The following is a 17,864-nucleotide window of genomic DNA, read 5'->3' as shown; positions in this document are numbered from 1 at the left end:
TTTTCAATTTGTTTTGATAATTTAAGGTTTTAGTAGAAAAATATAACTATTGATGTCATTTAGGCAGTAAGGATTGCTTTTGTGTTGATAGAAGTTTCTCTTATTGTGTGACTATGAGGCTAATCATAGGAGTTGATATCAAAATTGCCATTGAACTGCTACTCTGCCCCCATCATCTGCAAAACAACAATGCATTTGTCTTGTAACTCTAAAACAAATTTAGAAACAAAATGACTATTTCATCACTTCAATATCATATTAGCAGCATTTGTCAATCATATGAAAGAATATAATAGTTTACTCCCCTGTGATTTTCTTAACTACTACCAAAACAACCCTAGATGTTTTACAATCAGCACAAATCATCTACAAAAAATAATTATAAATAAATAATGCTTCCCCTGGGACCGGGACTATAGCAGTTGTTATGTAGGTACTCATGAGAGACTTGAACTTCAAACCTTGGGGAAGCAAACCATACACGTGACCATTTGAACTCTTAGGTTCTCCTATGCTTAATTTTGATGCCAAACCGGCCACTTAATCACTATAAGAACCGACTACTGGACCCAATGGTGCATAATTTATACACAGATCCCATATTCACAAACAACTAGAATGAACAAGGGAAACACAAACATACAATTTGATTGGATGCAGCTTCCTCTATAAAAATTATTTTAAAAACTTATACATTTTGCAAACTTATTACATGAAACCATACATTTTAAGCATTAAATAATATAAATAATTACTAATTAAATTAATTACCATAAATAGATTAATGTAATTAATGTTTATAATATTGTTTTGTAATATCTTATCCTTATGTTTATTATATTAATGTTTTAAATATTATTAATAATAAAATATATGAGAAAATGGTAATAAGTTTTTTTTTCACATATTTTATAATTAATTAAAATAATATATATAAAATTGTAAAATGCCCTTATTTTAAGAGTTTAGTCATTTAATTATAATATTTACAATAAAATTTTATTTTTTTTATATAAAAATTAGACTTGTTTTTACACAAATTAGAATTCTCTTCTTGTATAATTAATTTTTAAATATTTGATTATTTTTAAATGATATTAAATTATTTTTTTACAACTAGAAGAACTAAGTATAAGGCCTCAAGCTGAAGGCTAAGTTGTGTATGTTCAAATACCATTGCACTAGAGTAATAATTCTAACTATAATACTACACTATTTTGTTGCTTAGTCTTAAAACACTTTTAAACTTCTGGTCAATATTATGGGTAATACTATATCATCGGTTTTCTTCTCCATAACCAATAAGCTATACAAATGACCTCACCCAAACCTGTACTACTCCTCTCTCTCTGTCTCTCCACACACTTGTAAATGAAGGAGTTGCATATCGAAATTGGTTGCTCTTCCTCCCTACCAAGTGAATAAATATCCCTAATAATCTCATTCTAGTTTTAATCCATTTTGTGATTGATAGGCATAAGGGATTACCAGCGAAAGGTCTTCAAGTGAAAGGGTCCTTTAATTATGTACAAAACAAGTCAAAGAAAGGAGAGAGGAGTTTTTCTATTATAGTTTGAGGTTACTTCGTTTTGTAGGAGAGCTGGACTTTATTTTTTGACTTTGGTTTGGTTTTTTTGAGTAAATGACTACTTATTGAAAAAAAAAGGATGGAGGAGAATATAAATAATTCTGATTTGGAGAAGGATTCGATGAATTTGGAGGTGGTGAACATGGTTTTTTAGCATTTGCTAATGCTTTTAGCATACATATTGGTAGGTGTTTGAAGTTTGAGAATAGTTTGAGAAGTTTAGTATTATGCTAATGCCATTTCATAAGAAGCAATGTGTAGATTATGATTGTGGTATATATGTGATACAACTTATGAGAGCTGCTTACACAAATGGTGAAATATGTGAACATGTTCTATTGTTTTTGAATTATTGCTATTTATTTATTTGTTATTAAAGCCAACATTGTTATTCAATTTTAATTGATGAAGATTTCTTCTAATTATAGGGGCATCAGACAATGGAAAGACTTGTTGTTTCTTTGGCTATTATATTGTCATCTTTGAATAAAATTCGACTAGCTTTAAAGTACTAAATAAAAATTAATTAAATGTATTCGAACAAAGTTAAGAATAATAAAACTATATATTTTTTTAAAAAAAGTAAAATATTATCATCGTACAAAGAAACTAAATAAAGGACAGGTATTTTTATTTTGGTAAACGAATCTATATTAAATGGGTAGCTAGTGCAATACTCAAATTTTGAAAGAAAATTTAAACAATTTACTTATAATCATATATATATTTATATTATTACAATTTTTTTTTTATATTTTTTACGGATTCTTTTAAGGTTTTTTACTTGTTTCTTTTCTTTTAAAACATATATATTTTCATATTGCTTTCCTATAGCAGCAACATTAATTGAAAATGAGTATAATTTAGAGTAATTATAATGTTCGACGATGTATGTGATAATAAAAAAAATAGAATATCTTTTTTAAATGCCGAAAAAGATAGAGGAGTCTACCAAGCATATAAAAATCCAAGTGATCCATTAATTTTTTTTTCAAATAGTCTATTTCCAAGTGTATAAAATGAAAGTGTCACGGGTGTAACAGCCTGTTTGAACCCTGTTTCAGTGTGTTAATTTTTTTTTAATTTTTTAAAATTTTACAAGAGGTCTTAAATAACTACAATATACACAACTATAAAGAATTTGGACTAAAAAGTTATCCTAAATGCCAAAACAAATATGATTTTTTTTATTATAATATCTTCCTCTTTGTCATTATGTATGTTTTTTTAAAAATAAATAAATTAAAAAACTTCTACCCATTTGCTCGTGAATTGTTTCACCTTCATTGTGAAACAAGTAACTGTTTCCTATTACGGTGCTTAAGAAATATGCTTCTCCCAAACATCTAGGAGAGAAGTTAAAATAGTTTTTTGAGATATATAATAATGTTTCAGGAATATGCTTCAGTTTGTAATCTAAATTCAATGACTGATTGTATACTCTCTCACCCACCCAACTTTGTTTTCTGTGCAGATGTTATCTCATTTTCACCCCTTTAGTTATTGTTATATTGTTTTGATTATAACACTCTACAAATGATTCCTTACCAGTCCGTCTGATATAGCAGTTTTGTGTATCTGTATGTTCAATTGTTGATATTTCTGATTGTTGCTTCTTGTGATGAGGTGAATCACAGATTTTCGATGGAATATTTCGGTGTTACGCTGTTTTGATTGCTGCTTTGGTTGTTGTAGCTGAGACGGAATGGGGATTTATCTTGAAGTTTTGGCAGGTTTGTCGTGGAAAACTTTCTGAGTAGATATTTAAATTACTTTCTTTAGATTTTGCTTTTGGTTACCTGTGAAGATCTTGATTTTTCATATTCAGATCTTTAAAGTTTGCTATGTAGTTAAACCTCTAACTACCATAAATGAAAGAAGATAAAGTTTGCATAAGAAATGAATTTCATATAATTTTCAACATGGAAAATAAAGGAGACCTCTTCCAACAATGTCATCAACTTCCCATGACATCAAGATTCACAAGAGTCTGTGTTTTTTGTGGCAGCAGTCCTGGGAAAGGGAGTTTCCCACACTAGAAAAAAGAGTTATAAAATAATATTAGTGGGTGCCATTGAAAGAAGCTTAAGTTACTCTAGTTTCCACAGATTTCCTTAGTGCCATTGTCCGCAGCTCAGCACACCAAATTGGTGAGTTCTTTGTTGGTTAGAATCAACTTCTGCAATTACACAATAGATTAGATTAGCTGAAATTCCTCACTGAAACTTTATTGAATTGATGGAAAAAAATTACAAAATCACAAGCTTTTGAGAGGCTTGCTCTCTCACTCCTATTCCAATGTTCCGAGAGGATTGGGGCTCTCCACAATGAGTCTCAACTCTTACCAATTTTCTTCATGCCCTTTCTAGGAGACCTCCTCCCCTTATATACTCTAAGGTATTCTAAAATAATTGCCACATCAGCTTCTAAGAGTAATATAACTCAACCACTAATACACATCAGTTTCTAATAAAAAATGAAGAGAGTTAACAACTAAGCCTAAAGTCCTACTGAACTTGGTGGCTTATCAGCTTCAAGGGAAAAGAACACTTGATCTTTTGTTCTGGGTGATGAAGTAAATGCCCAGTTGACTTTTGTTCTGTTTTGTCTATGGAACCCAATAATAAATCAATGATGGCTTGAATTATTTTGTTTTTGTGATAAAGTAGATTGCATAAGAATACTCTTTTCATGCAGTGCTGACGATCTATTAATACTATCATGATGTGCACAGGTACTTTGCAGAACAAATTCCTTCTATGATATATAATGATAGAAGTAGAGGATTTGAATCGTAATTCAGAGTACTGCAAAAAAACAATGGGTGATTTCAATGAAGAACAAGTTAGCAATAATTACTTTGCATAACAAACTGAGGACAAGTGGATTGTAGCTGCTGAAAAGTTAGAAATCTTCAAGGGCCCAATTGAACTTGTTCGGGAGGACTTGGTAGGAAAACAGTTCTTAACATTTGAAGATGCAGAGTTCTTTATCCACCAATACTCAAACATGATCGGTTTCAGTCTAAGGAAAGGAAAAGTTAAAAGACAATTTGGGGGTGCTATAAAATATCGCCAGTGGGTGTGCTCTAAGGAAGGACATCGTGAATTGAAATGGATTAAAAACTTGAACCGCAAAAGAGAGCCGAGGGCTATTACTAGGGTAGGTTGCAAGTTTCTATTTAGAGTTTCCTTGAGGAAGCAGGACGGGAAATGGTATTGCAAGGAATTTCGTTCAACACACTCCCACCCCTTGGTCATTGTCGGGCATCGACAATTCATTCGCTCGAACCGAATTATACCGGATGGGATGTTAATGGATGCCACTTGTATGAAGAGTGCAGGGATAAAAACATGCCAAATTTACTCTTATATGGCAGAATTAGTTGGGGGTTATGGGAAACTGTCTTTCCTACCTAAAGATTTGTATAATCGAGTTGCAAAGAATGAATCAGTGCACTTAAAAAATGCTGATGCAGCAAGGGCTATTGGCTATTTCCAACATAAGGCAGATCATGATGTAGATTGTTTTTGTAGATTTAGCTATGATGGCAATAACCGCCTATTGAATGTGATGTGGGCTGACTCAAAATCTCGAGAAGACTACCATTTGTTTGGCCATTCAGTTGCCTTTGATTCCACGTACAAGACAAACGCCTATGGGAAGCCACTTCTGGTTTGGTTAGGGGTCAATAATCATTTCAGGTCAACGATTTTTGGGTTCGCTTTGCTATCTGACGAGTCCTCAGATACATATACATGGGCAACAAAAACATTTATAGACTGCATGGGAGGGGTTACACCAAAGACGGTCGTCACAGATGGTGATCCAGCAATAAGACTTGCAATCAATGTAACCATGCCAGAAGTTGTTCATAGATTATGCTATTGGCACATCCACAAGAAGGCCGCGATAGCTGTGAAGGATCCAGAGTTTTTAAGGAAGCTCAATAAATTATTCTTTAACTATTACTCTATTGATGAGTTTGAAACTTTATGGATAGATTTGATTGAAGAATATGGGCTCCAAAAAAACGAGTGGGCAAAGTGGATGACTGATAGAAAAGAGCAATGGGCAGAGGCATACCTGAGAGGTAATTTCTTTGCTGGAATGACAACAACACAAAGGTGTGAGGGCATGCATGCTCTACTTAAGAAAAGAGTGAATGAGAAGATGAAAATGTATGAATTTGTTCGTGCTATTGATGTGGGAATGTCATTGCTAAGAACTCGAGACGCCAAGGATGATTATGACACGATGAATACTATGCCATTGCTTCAGCAGACAAACATGGCACATATCGAGGAGGAGGCAGCAAAATTGTACACAAGAAATATGTTTTCCGAGTTCGTGCTCAAATAGAAAAAGAAGCAAGGTACATGGTAGATTCTTCAACAAAAGAAGATGATATGGTGGTCGTTCGATTGACAAAAACACCTCTTTTTGACACGCTGCATAGAACAGTATATCAAGATTTGTCAATTGGTTCTATAGGTTGTGAATGTCAATATTTCCCGACCTATGGCATCCCATGCCGACATATATTCTGTGTCATGAAAAAATTCAAAGTGACTTCAATTCCAAAGTCTTTGGTCATTACACAATGGACAATACATGCACGAGAGGTACAAGAAATACCAGACGAAAGTTCTACCCGATGCAGCTTCACATGTTGTAAAGACAAAATTCGTTTTGGTAATATTTCAACCCAGCTTTACCAAATTTCTTTCCTTGCTTGTACGAGTGACAATCTTTTGAATTTGGCAAAGAAGGAACTTGAGCAATTAATGTATAGGCTACAAAAAATTTCATTAGAAGAAGATGGACACGAAGAGCCAAGTCAATGTGACAAGAACATGGAATACGATTTGAATAACCCCCGAGTTAGCAAAAACAAAGGCACTGGAAAAGTGGCTGGCACCTCGAGGCAAATAAGGAAAAGAAAATGCAGCAAATGTGGAATGTATGGCCACAACAAAACAACCTGCAAGAAAAATAGAGAAGAGAATATAAATAATTCTGATTTGGACATATCCAATGGTCAAGGTGCATATGAAGACTGCAATGTTTGGGAAGATAATGAACATAATGGGGTTTCAGAGGAGGAATTTGTGTTTGATAAAAATATAAAGTGTTGGGAAGATATGTAGACCAGCACAAATTTGATGCAACATATGTAGCGAAATTTGATGTAGACCAGCACAAATTTGATGCAACATATGTAGCGAAAGAAAGAAAGGAAAAAGATGATACAGAGACAATGAGAAATTGGTGGGGAGCACCTTATGGAACTCATGATATTCAATAAAGTGGTACATCAAAGTGGATAAGAAAATAAGAAAATGGACTAATGCTTATAGATCGTTTCTGTTTTGATTTTTGTTTGGTGCTATTATTATACTTTTTAATAAGTGGTTTTCTTTTCAGATTTTTAATTATCATGAACCAAATAATAGTTGTTTTCGCCAGTGGGTTAGTAACCTTTCTGGTTTTTGCTATTTTTGCTTTGAGGAGTTGGCTTGTCATTCAAGACTTTATTTTGTTTTGCTATGTTGTGAGCCTTTTGCTGGTTAATTAAATGAGTTTTTTAATAAAAGAAAGTCTCAAAATAAGATACAAATAGAAGCCTGTGTAAACTTTCATGTTTCTGCAGCAACATGACTTCATTTTCTTGATATTAAATGTGGATCTGCAATCTAATCCAACTCTTTTGTTAATTTTAGGATTATTATCATTACACATATTATAAGACTATATCCTCCATACACTATAGTTTTGCTTGCTTAAGACTACTCCCTATTTTTATTATCTTGAGCCTAGAGGAGGTTACTCCGACCAAAACAGAACAAAAGGACTAGACAATGATGGGTCCAAGGACTTTGGATGAAATAATTGATAAGTTACACCGTCCTTTAGATGAAATAATTGATAAGTTACACCGTCCTTTATAATCATATATCATCATGCCTAGAAATTTAAAATCTCACATAATCAAAAGTTGCAAAATATATAGACATAATCAAAAGTTGCAAAATATATAGTTTATATATGTGGTTTCTGTTGATGGAAAACATTTACGGTACAAATTAAGTTGAAATTATAATCACTAATGATGAGTCCTCATAAGAACCTATAAATGGTTTCTGACTACGGAGTTGTATAATTCGTTAATTGTTTGATGAATTGAGTTGGAAAGCAATCAATTCAAGATATAGGCAATTATAGAATAGGAAATGTAGTGCAAGTAGACTAAGCGAAGATGTCAAGAAAGTTGTGCAAATTAGAGTTAAGAGCAAAGGTCCTTATGAAGTTTGTAAAAAAACATGTATTTACTTAATATAGTTAGCAGCTGGTACTTGTTAGAGTTGGGGCTGCTGCTGTTTTTTGCAGCAGCATTTGTGCTTGCTGCCTCTGCAGAACTGAAGGCCGACCATATGTGCTGCGTTTCACCCTCGTATTAGAGACCGAGGGGGCTGACTCCCATTGCATCCGCAGATTAATTTCATAAAAAGAGTAGTCCATTCATGGTATTAATTTAAAAAGTTTAATACACTTATTAGACACATGAAAATCTACAACAAATTTAAAATGGTAAAGATGACAAGAAACATGAATTTTTGAAAGAGGTACATGTGTAATGAGCCTTTAAAATTGTTTATTACTTGTCATTTAAAATTGTGTTTCATTTGAATAATAATTTCAATTAGTAAGGTTAAAAATAATGCCAAGAAATAGGAATGTATATATTTATATACAACTCTTTTGTTGTCTAGAATTTTCGTAACATGAAAAAGGAGTATATTACAGTCACTACATTCTGAACTTTCCTGTACATTGCAGCGCAACTATTGTCGTTGCATATCTAACGAGACAACATGGAATGAGCCTTTCTGAAGCCCTGAAGCTTGTGAGGAGTAAAAGGCCAATAGTTGCTCCGAATTCTGGTTTTCTTTCCTTCTAACTTTGGAATTGAATAAATTTAAAAGCAGCAAACAAAACTTGAAATGGAATAAATTTATAGATAGAAATGTTATAATGACTTGAAAAGTAATACCTCTTTCAAAAAAACAAGTGTACTTATTCAAATCAATAATTTTTCCTTGTTCATTCGAAAAAGAAAAATTACAACTATTCTTGTTCATAAAAGATAATAAAAAAACACTACGATCCAGGAAAAAGTTTCGACAGACACAGAGATGCAACTTTAAATTCTTCGTCTATGTGTTCTTGATTTGAGACTCCCTAACTTTGTTGAAGCTTGAAGAAAATATTTTCCAAGCAACACGCATACGCTCATTATCGCTGTCATACTAAAAGGTAAAACATTTAGTTAGCCAAATTTATAATAAACTATTAACAAAAAATAATTTCTTCAAATAAGACCACTAAAAGATACATACATTAGGGGGACAATAAACTGTGTATCTCGTTCCTCCATGAAGTTGATAACATAGATCCCACAATCAAAAGTGTTAGGCTGTTGAGGTACATCCATCATAATAACTTCAAATTCTGTAAATGACCACTTATTTCCCCCATGCAACTTTTTTATTTCTTCAGATAAAAAGCAATCCAAATTTTTTATCTAAGCAAAAGAGACACCACCCAATATCAAATAACCATAAAAGTGCACATAGATATATTATTATGAATAATAGTAATTTATCTAACCGATTCCTTCAAAATTTCATTCCCAACAGACTTTCCACCATGAAGTGAGTCCCATATTTCTATTATCCCCTTCATCTTTACTATCAACAAGATCCAATGATCCTCGGACCTTACATGAACAGGAACAAATATCTAAAGAAAAAAAAAATATGTAAACAACAAGTACATAAATACAACTACAATCCTTGTATTATAATATAATTATAAATTTCATATTAATATACCTTCTCGCACAAAGCTAAATCTCCTAAAAAGAATGATCTCATTGGATTACTTGTTCCACCACTTCGTTGGCTTTTCTTGGAATAAGTAAATTTACTTTGTATCTCAAACATAAATTAAAATATAAATATAACATATGTATCGTGTTTAATTAAAAAAAAAATATGCATGTCTGAACTTATTACCGTCATCCAAGTAGTTAGGTACCAGTTTGAACCAGTCTTACTCATAGAATCTTTCCTTTTATGTGTACACATCTCCGATGCAATGTTTATAATCTAAATGTTGTATATCAAAATAAACCAAACGTTGTGTTAACAAAATAAATTAAATATACTTAAAATAATATACATACTCATTCACTAACTTCTCCATTAATGTTCTGAGAAGGAGCAAGTGTTTGAAATATATAACGCTCCAACTGATGAAATTCGGTGTCAACTAGAATGTCACTACATGAAAAATTATAAAAAACATCAATATCTAAATAAAATATTAACACTAGAATTGACATATTTGACATCTCACTTCTTCAAACACTTATAAATAGCAAAATAACTACTATTTCTTTTATTATAAAAAGAAAAAATATAGTACATGCAATATATACCTTGATTTTAAGCTCTTCTCAAACAAATACGAGATTATCTTATCCATCTCGACATCAACTAGTGCAACATTAACTTTAAAAGGTCCAACCTCATTCTTCTCCTTCAAAAGTCCCAAAACATCTAACCCACTATTAGTATCCTGACCAACAGTACATATGTCAGACACACCCTGTGCATGAAAAGATATATATTTAACAATTTCAATATTTATTCTCTAATTGGGAAAAAGAACAAAAAAATTTCACTCTAAAATATATTAAGAAAGAATGATTCAATACCTTAACAAATGAACTTTTGCTAACTGATAATTTACAAGCTGATAATGACTTTTGAGATCTTCTTATTTCAACACCATCAATCCCCTAACAAAGAGAAAACACAAAATTATGAAATTCAACAAAAAACTGAAATTTTATACCATTTATCTCCAATTTACACAACATAATAATGAACAAAGTAGAGCAATTAGATATTATATGTTCTTAATAGTTAACTTAATGTGTCCTAAATCCTTCAATGTTCGTCCAAATTGGGTAAAAGAGGGTATACGGCTTGGCACAGTCCTACAACGCTTCCCACTTGAACTTTCACCTTCAATCACATTACCACTCCTTTTCAAATCAGAGACAAACTTCACCTCACTCTCACTATTATTTACTGGTTTACCATCTACACATTCAATTGAAGTCATTACATTAGTTTTCACTTCACCAACATTAGATTGATTCATCTGAAATTGTTTAGCATCTTTTTCCATGTTAATCTCCGCCAAACTGGTATGCACATGCCCCTTTGAACATTGACCTTCAAAACTATTTATTTTATCAATTGCTGTTGCTAAACCAGACAAAATTTGATTCGTTGAATTTTTTCTACCCTCGTCTGCCCTCAAAATTACTTCCAGCAATCTATCAACCTCGTGATTCTTTGAATGAATACACTCTTCCATCTGCTGGGTCACACTTTGTAAACGCCTCAATTCTTCATCCAAGTGTTGTATTAGATATTTCTCCATCTAAAAAAACCAACAAAAATGTTTCATAAAAAATAAAATAGGTAATGTAAATGAACTTGACACTTTATAGTATTCATTTAGTCATTATAATGAAGCTTCCAACTCAAAGGATTGGTATTATTACCATGAAACCATAAGAATTTACATATAATTTAGACTACAGTGATCTCTGGATTCCCTTTCTTTACAGGACACAAATGCTACATATTTTCTCTTATTCAATAAAACAACCCTTCATTTTATGATTTACACTGAAACATACTCACAAAAATTTAACTTTTTAGTGCACAATTCATCTCAGCAGCAATCAAACTACAAAAACTGATATATGCAATCACTGCTACCAATGTAAAATTATCACTGAAATCCATAGATAAGTGAGAATGAATTGGAAAAGTAAAATTATCAATGCATTCATGCATTTTAAAAGTTCAATGCCTTGCATTTTCAGCATTAGAAATAATTATAAGTTTATTCAGATTCCACGGCCTTAAATTTTGGCTTCAAAGACTCTTTAGAAATGATTTTGTAAACCAAAAATTCAGAGGTCTGCATATACAAGCAATAAGTTCTGGGAAATGACTTAGTCAATGGATGCCAATCTAGTATTTTGGTCTGACAATTCCGCAAAGAAACTAAGCTTCACCCACAAAAATATCAAGTTTAATTATGCATATCATGTAATTGGTATTACTTTCCAGTTACTATCTAATTCTTGATAATTTAATCCTTAGCTCATTTATTTTATCAAAAAATTTGAGTTTCTTACAAAAAAACAAAAATCCCAAACCCAATAACTGATGTTGGTCAATCTCAAATACAAAATTGATTAAACGACTTAGCACTTTATTAGGCAAACTAAGATAATCAACGCACTAATTGAGCCATTAGAAAAGTATTCCAAAAAATTAGTCTAGCATGTAGAAACAAAAAGTAAGCAAAGATTTAATGGGTAATCCCAATATTTTAATTGATAACATGGGTCTTCCATATATAACACAATAAGATTCCAAAACAAAAGTCCAGCCATTTTCATAATTAAAATCCCAACCCAACAATAATTAAATAAATAAAAAGATACCGCGACTCCAGCTGCATCCTTGCAAATTGTAAAGAGCGAATGTGAAACTGAAAGAATCATGAAGAAGATGTGCAATAACATTTTCATACATAATATTTTAAATTATTCTATCTTTTATGTTTTCCAGAAAGAATTTTACGACCTTCAAGATATATACGATGAGCTTATAATAAAGAAGTTTTCAATTTTTTTTTTATAATACAGAGGATAACATAGTAATTCTAACCTGATACAATAAATATCTCAAATGTGTTTAACTTTGAGAGATAATATTTATCAACAATGCCTAATGCTACTCCACCAAAAATAGCTGCATTCAATATTCATTAAAAACAGAAAAATTTTAATCAATATTGTACTGCCAAACAATAATGGAAAAGGAAATAACTTAAACAATTAAATAAAAAGATTGGGAGTTCACCTAATGAAAGATAATTTGTTGATGCATATTTCAATAATAATGTTGCTGAGAGTAAGCGATCATTTGAAATTTAAAACTTGATCAACTTTAAAAAATGAGCCTTGAAATCAAGTTTATGCAGTGAGAAAGTAAAATAGAAAGTGTAGGAGAAAAAAGTGGGTTAGGTAACAAAATAGAGATTTGGTGGTTAAGGGAGTGAGATTTTTTTTTTTTTTTTTATAAAATAGAAGAGTGGAACGTGTGTGAGATTTGGGAATTATATTCTTTGTGCAACACCCCACTAAATAATGTGTACACTTAATATTACATCCAATAATTATTAAGAATTTAAGGGGTGCATTGATGTATTTAATTTTAGGGTGTCTATTGTAAAATTAACCTATAATATATATTTTTTATTTTAATATTGTATTGTATTTTATGATTGTTGGATTAGATCACTCGGTTGAATCTATTTGATTTACATATCATCTAAGAATTCACCGAATTAATATTGGATTTTTAAAAATATCATCTAATCCAATCATGGTTGAATATTTAATTTTCAGTAGTCGGTTGACATTGAATATTCAATTTTTAGTAGTTTGTTAAGTAGCTCAATTTTCAATTTTTACTTTTTAGAATGGGTATTATTATTGGGCATGAGTATATCTAACATTATAAGTGGTGTTTCACAAAATATTACTTAAAACTTATTTTTTTTTTAAGTTATATGATATCCAATACTTATACTGGTCATCAATAATACCAATTGTGATGGCATTTGAAAAATATAATACGTATAATTATGGTATATTTCAAATATACAGTCCCCAATATTCTTCCATCTAATCTCATCCAGTAACGGAGTAAGCTTACTTAGCTTCTCTACCGTCTTGCTTTCTCTGGTCATGGCATGCTGAAATCTCAATGACGGTTGCATTTGGAGTAGTCGCATGGAGGAGCCACCTCGTTCATCCCCATTTTCCTGTCTTGTGTATTCGAAAGGTTTTCTTTTTTCCATCTTTTTTTTTTCCTTATTTTCTTTCATATTTTCTCGGCAACCAAACGGTATATGAATTCATTTCCAGGTGCGGTACAGCAACTCCAAATTGGCGGTTGCGGAACCAGTTAGTAAAGATAGGAAGAACGATGGTGAAGCTACTCCTCGTAAAGATAAGAAGAAGGAACCTGTAGAATGGAAGAAGTTCAATTCCAAGGAGTTGGGTGTTAAGATGTCATCGATTTCGAAACCCATTAAATTGGTTCTAAATGGGCTTAGGAAAAAAGGTTTGTAGTTTGTAAATTTTACCATTATTGTATTCTTATTGCTTGGAAAGAACAAATATTTGAGTACTTGTTTGTTTTTCCTTTGATATTGAAGGATATGAAGTGTACCTTGTTGGTGGTTGCGTTCGTGATCTTATCCTCAAGAGAATTCCAAAAGATTTTGATATTATTACTTCAGCTGAACTCAGAGAGGTCAGTTTTCTATTCATTCAATTTCCAAACTTGTTTGTGTATTTTCACTAGGTTGAATCATATTATATGTATGGCATCCTCAACAATTTTCAGGTAAAGAATACGTTTGCCCATTGTGAAATTGTTGGAAAACGATTCCCCATTTGCCATGTTCATGTGAATGATATCACTGTGGAGGTTTGTCACTTAGCTTAATTACTTTTTTTTTTATCAAAAAAGAAATTTTCATTAATCAAGACAAGCATGTTACAAACAAATTGAATCAACCAAAGCCAACTAAGGCCAAAACAGACAATAATTCCTCAATTACAATTGATCAATAAACTCATAAGCCAATCTATCTCTAGCTGAATGATTCCCTGTACAAACCATTGTGATCCTCACTTTGATGCTTCTATTTATCAGCTTGCCAATATGCTCAATTGTTAAGCACTTCCTCTCATATATACAAAGATTTCTGTTAACCCATTGCTGTATACAACCCCTGCCAAGGCCGCATAAGCTATCTCAGTAACTAAACTCCTTGTTCTTCTCTGATTTACCCAATAATTCCACTCATCAAACTTCTTAGGCCACAAAGCACCACCAAGCCACTTCTGAACTGAAACCAACACTCTGCCGGAGAAAGAACACTCAAAGAATAATGGGAGTGACTCTCCTCTTCTACTTCACACACTGGGCATAACAGAGAATCAACAAATACATGTCTCCTATCAAGCAAGTCTCTAGTTAGAAGATGAAAATAAACTACACCAAACAACCTTAGTGAATTCCACCTTTGTATCATTAGCTAAAAAGCTTTCATACATCAGATTGATCTTCAATTTTCCCATTTTCCCTGCATTAAGAAGATCAGCCAGGGAGAAACTATCTTTGAGTTTCATAAGCTTTCTCCAATACCAGCTTATATCTGATTTTAACTCATCAAATCAAACCTCTTGATCCTTTAAGTATACACTATTGATCCATTCTTGGCTTAATTACTTACAAAGTACTAATCTTTATGCATGCCTTTAGGAGTTAAGTGTTTATTTTTACTATTTTAAAAACTAAATCTTGTTGTTCTTTGAATAGGTTTCTAGTTTTAGCACTTGTGGAAGAACTTCTAATAAGAAGTTCCATGACAACTTCAGAAGGCCTCCTGGCTGCAATATGGATGATTATATTCGTTGGAGAAATTGCTTACGACGGGACTTCACTATTAATGGGTGAACTCTTTCTTCCTTGGATGCTTTTAATGATTATTTTATTAGTTGTACATTTAGTTAACTTTTTCCTTTTGTACAGGTTGATGTTTGATCCTTATACCAAGATCGTGTATGACTATATGGGAGGGATACAAGATATTAGAAAAGCAAAAGTGTGAATGTATTTCATTGTTGTTCCAATTCTGAAAGTTGTAAGGCAGTTCTATAATTCTATTCAGTGCTCATTCTCATGAGTTTTTTTTTTCTTATGTAGATGAGGACAGTAGTTCCTGCAAAAGTTTCCTTAGTGGAGGATTGTGGTGAGTTTCAATTTCTTTATCTAGAACGGTTTTCATCTGTTTGGTATCAACTGTTTGTCATCTTTTTCTGTACTGGTTACGCAGCTCGCATATTACGTGCAATTAGAATTGCAGCTCGATTACGTTTCAAGTTCACTAAGGATCTAGCACTTTCTATAAAAGAACTGTCTTGGTCAATAAAAAGACTTGACAAGGTATTCCAAAACTTGGAGTCCTTTCAACAGTTATCTTATTATCAGCAGCATGTGGTTTATCAACTCATTGTCTACTAATGCTATAGGGAAGGATCCTTATGGAAATGAACTATATGCTGGCATTTGGATCTTCAGAGGCTTCTATGAGGTTATTATGGAGGTTTGGGCTTCTAGAGATGCTTCTACCTGTGCAGGCATGCAGCTTGTCTTTATCTGTTCAAATCTTTTTTTCTTTTTTTTTTCTCTAGGGACCTTCGTTTGAACACTTAGTTGCTCCATACAGGCCTCATATTTTGCTTCTCAAGGTTTTCGAAGACGTGATGAGAGGACAAACATGCTTTTGGTAAGTCTAATTTTCCAATTCCTGTCACAAATGAAACATAAAATAGAATTTGGATTCTTTATTTGTTACATTATTATGTTTCTGCATGTTTCGTTACTAGTTTTAGAAATTGGATTTTTCTGGTTCTTAAGTTATGGTTATTTAATGTGGCTGTATTTTGGATTTAATCGTGCAGTCATTATTCTCCAACCTTGATAAATATTTAGCACCAAATCAACCTTGTCATAGCAGCTTATGGTAAGAACTCACTCCTATTACAACTTAGTTTGATGAATATTACAACTCTTTCTTACATTCAACTTGGGTACAATGGCAGGGTGTCCATTTTTGCTTTTCACATGGCTCTGGTTGAGCAGCCTCGAGATTCATTGGTTGTTGCTGCATTTAGCTTCGCAATTTCCAGTGGCGGATCACTGTCGGATGCTGTAGGAGTTGCAAGAACAATCACTCAACCTCATGAAACAAGGTTCTATGAGATATTAGAACCTGTGAAAACGCGATCAAAAAAAGCTTTGGTTGATGAAGTCCTTGATCTTGCAGCATCAGTCAAAGCCGTATTACGCAAGATGACAGACCGTGATTATGTTTCCCAAGCAATGATCAAGTTCCCCAAAGCCCCACGCTCGGACATGGTGAGCCCCAAAATTCTTTTTGGTTAAAAGTACAAGTGAACATAGCCTGAAACATTTTCACATATAAATTTGTTTTTGCAGGTTTTTATCCCAATGGCGTTATGTTTAAGAGTTTGCAAGATATTTGAATGTAATAGAAGAGGTTCAGTGCCCAAAATTGGTAAAGGGATTGATTATTCTTACTTGGCATTAGGTAGCTTGACAGAGGTTCAACATTTATTTGCAACTGTTGTTATTAATACAGTCTTCCCTGTAAACCAACAACGTTAATTATTGTTTATCTCATACAAATGCCACCCAATTCTCTGTATATATTAAGTGGGATTGGTTAACCTTTATGTTTAGCTAAATATCATATCTCATGCAACTTCTGAAAAAATTATGTAGCTGTATTGCAGTGAAGCAAACACTGTTAGAGTTAAAGAGTTAGAATGGAAAACCATAATTACTACCTGCATTCTTAATTCATCTCACATATTTACGTTTTGAGAGAAATAAAACTATGTTCGGAAGAGGGAGAGATGGGCGGATGTGGAGTGAAGAAGGAAGATAGGTGGAGGGAATGTCTCCCTCCAAACTTTAAAAATTCAATTCCTCTATTAGAAGGATAGTAGGAAAAAAAATTATTAATTAATAAATATAATAGGAAAATTTTACAATGCACCCCTTGAAAAGGGTGTATCAATGCATCTTTTTTTGTTTCGGTATTTAGAAAAAAAAAATTAGTTTGAATTTTTTCTTTTATGGTCGTATACCTTGTAGTAATTTAAGATATCCTGTAAAATTCTGAGAAGTTCAGAAAAAGTTAACATGCCTAAATTAGGATTCAAAAGGTTTGTTGCACTCGTTATTTTTTTTTTTATTTATTTTATATGCATGTGGAATAGACGATTTGAAAATTGAATTTTATATTGTAAATTATTATGAATTTCTCAAAAATTTGCAGGATGTCTTAAATAACTATAACGTATACAACTTAAAAAAAAATGGATTGAGAAATTCTTATAAATGTCGAAACAGTTAGGGATTGCATTAATACACTCATTATAGTGGGGTATATTGTAAAAAATAACTAATACAATAATTATTTCTCTATGTAATAAAAATTTATATATAAG

General features: G+C 32.2%; 3 protein-coding genes and 1 long non-coding RNA gene across 4 annotated transcripts; 3 read left to right on the top strand and 1 right to left on the bottom strand.

Moving 5' to 3' along the window:
* The first annotated feature begins 1,969 nt into the window (after positions 1–1,969).
* Positions 1,970–7,364, top strand: LOC133036654 (protein FAR1-RELATED SEQUENCE 5-like). Its single transcript, XM_061113258.1, has 2 exons — positions 1,970–3,321; positions 4,323–7,364. The coding sequence occupies exon 2, from the start codon at positions 4,598–4,600 to the stop codon at positions 5,948–5,950; it is 1,353 nt and encodes a 450-aa protein (XP_060969241.1). The 5' UTR covers positions 1,970–3,321; positions 4,323–4,597; the 3' UTR covers positions 5,951–7,364.
* Positions 5,968–6,738, top strand: LOC115713192 (protein FAR1-RELATED SEQUENCE 2-like). The gene has a single exon (XM_030641676.2). It carries the CDS (start codon positions 5,968–5,970, stop codon positions 6,736–6,738), a length of 771 nt encoding a protein of 256 aa, XP_030497536.2.
* A 1,219-nt stretch (positions 7,365–8,583) lies between the features above and the next one.
* On the bottom strand, positions 8,584–10,069 carry LOC115714816 (uncharacterized). Its single transcript, XR_009687246.1, has 2 exons — positions 8,989–10,069; positions 8,584–8,898 (listed from the first exon to the last, which is right to left on the bottom strand). It is a non-coding gene; the product is annotated as an uncharacterized LOC115714816 (long non-coding RNA).
* Positions 10,070–13,236: 3,167 nt separating this feature from the next.
* Positions 13,237–17,056, top strand: LOC115715109 (uncharacterized). Its single transcript, XM_030643919.2, has 13 exons — positions 13,237–13,596; positions 13,680–13,878; positions 13,973–14,070; positions 14,164–14,247; positions 15,145–15,278; positions 15,358–15,430; positions 15,532–15,577; positions 15,662–15,771; positions 15,858–15,965; positions 16,055–16,114; positions 16,290–16,351; positions 16,431–16,746; positions 16,828–17,056. The coding sequence occupies exons 1-13, from the start codon at positions 13,519–13,521 to the stop codon at positions 17,014–17,016; spliced, it is 1,557 nt and encodes a 518-aa protein (XP_030499779.2). The 5' UTR covers positions 13,237–13,518; the 3' UTR covers positions 17,017–17,056.
* The last annotated feature ends 808 nt before the right edge of the window (positions 17,057–17,864 follow it).

The sequence above is a fragment of the Cannabis sativa genome, chromosome 4, assembly GCF_029168945.1.
Source record: "Cannabis sativa cultivar Pink pepper isolate KNU-18-1 chromosome 4, ASM2916894v1, whole genome shotgun sequence".
Lineage (NCBI taxonomy): Eukaryota > Viridiplantae > Streptophyta > Magnoliopsida > Rosales > Cannabaceae > Cannabis > Cannabis sativa.
This window is presented reverse-complemented; position numbering and strand designations above follow the sequence as displayed.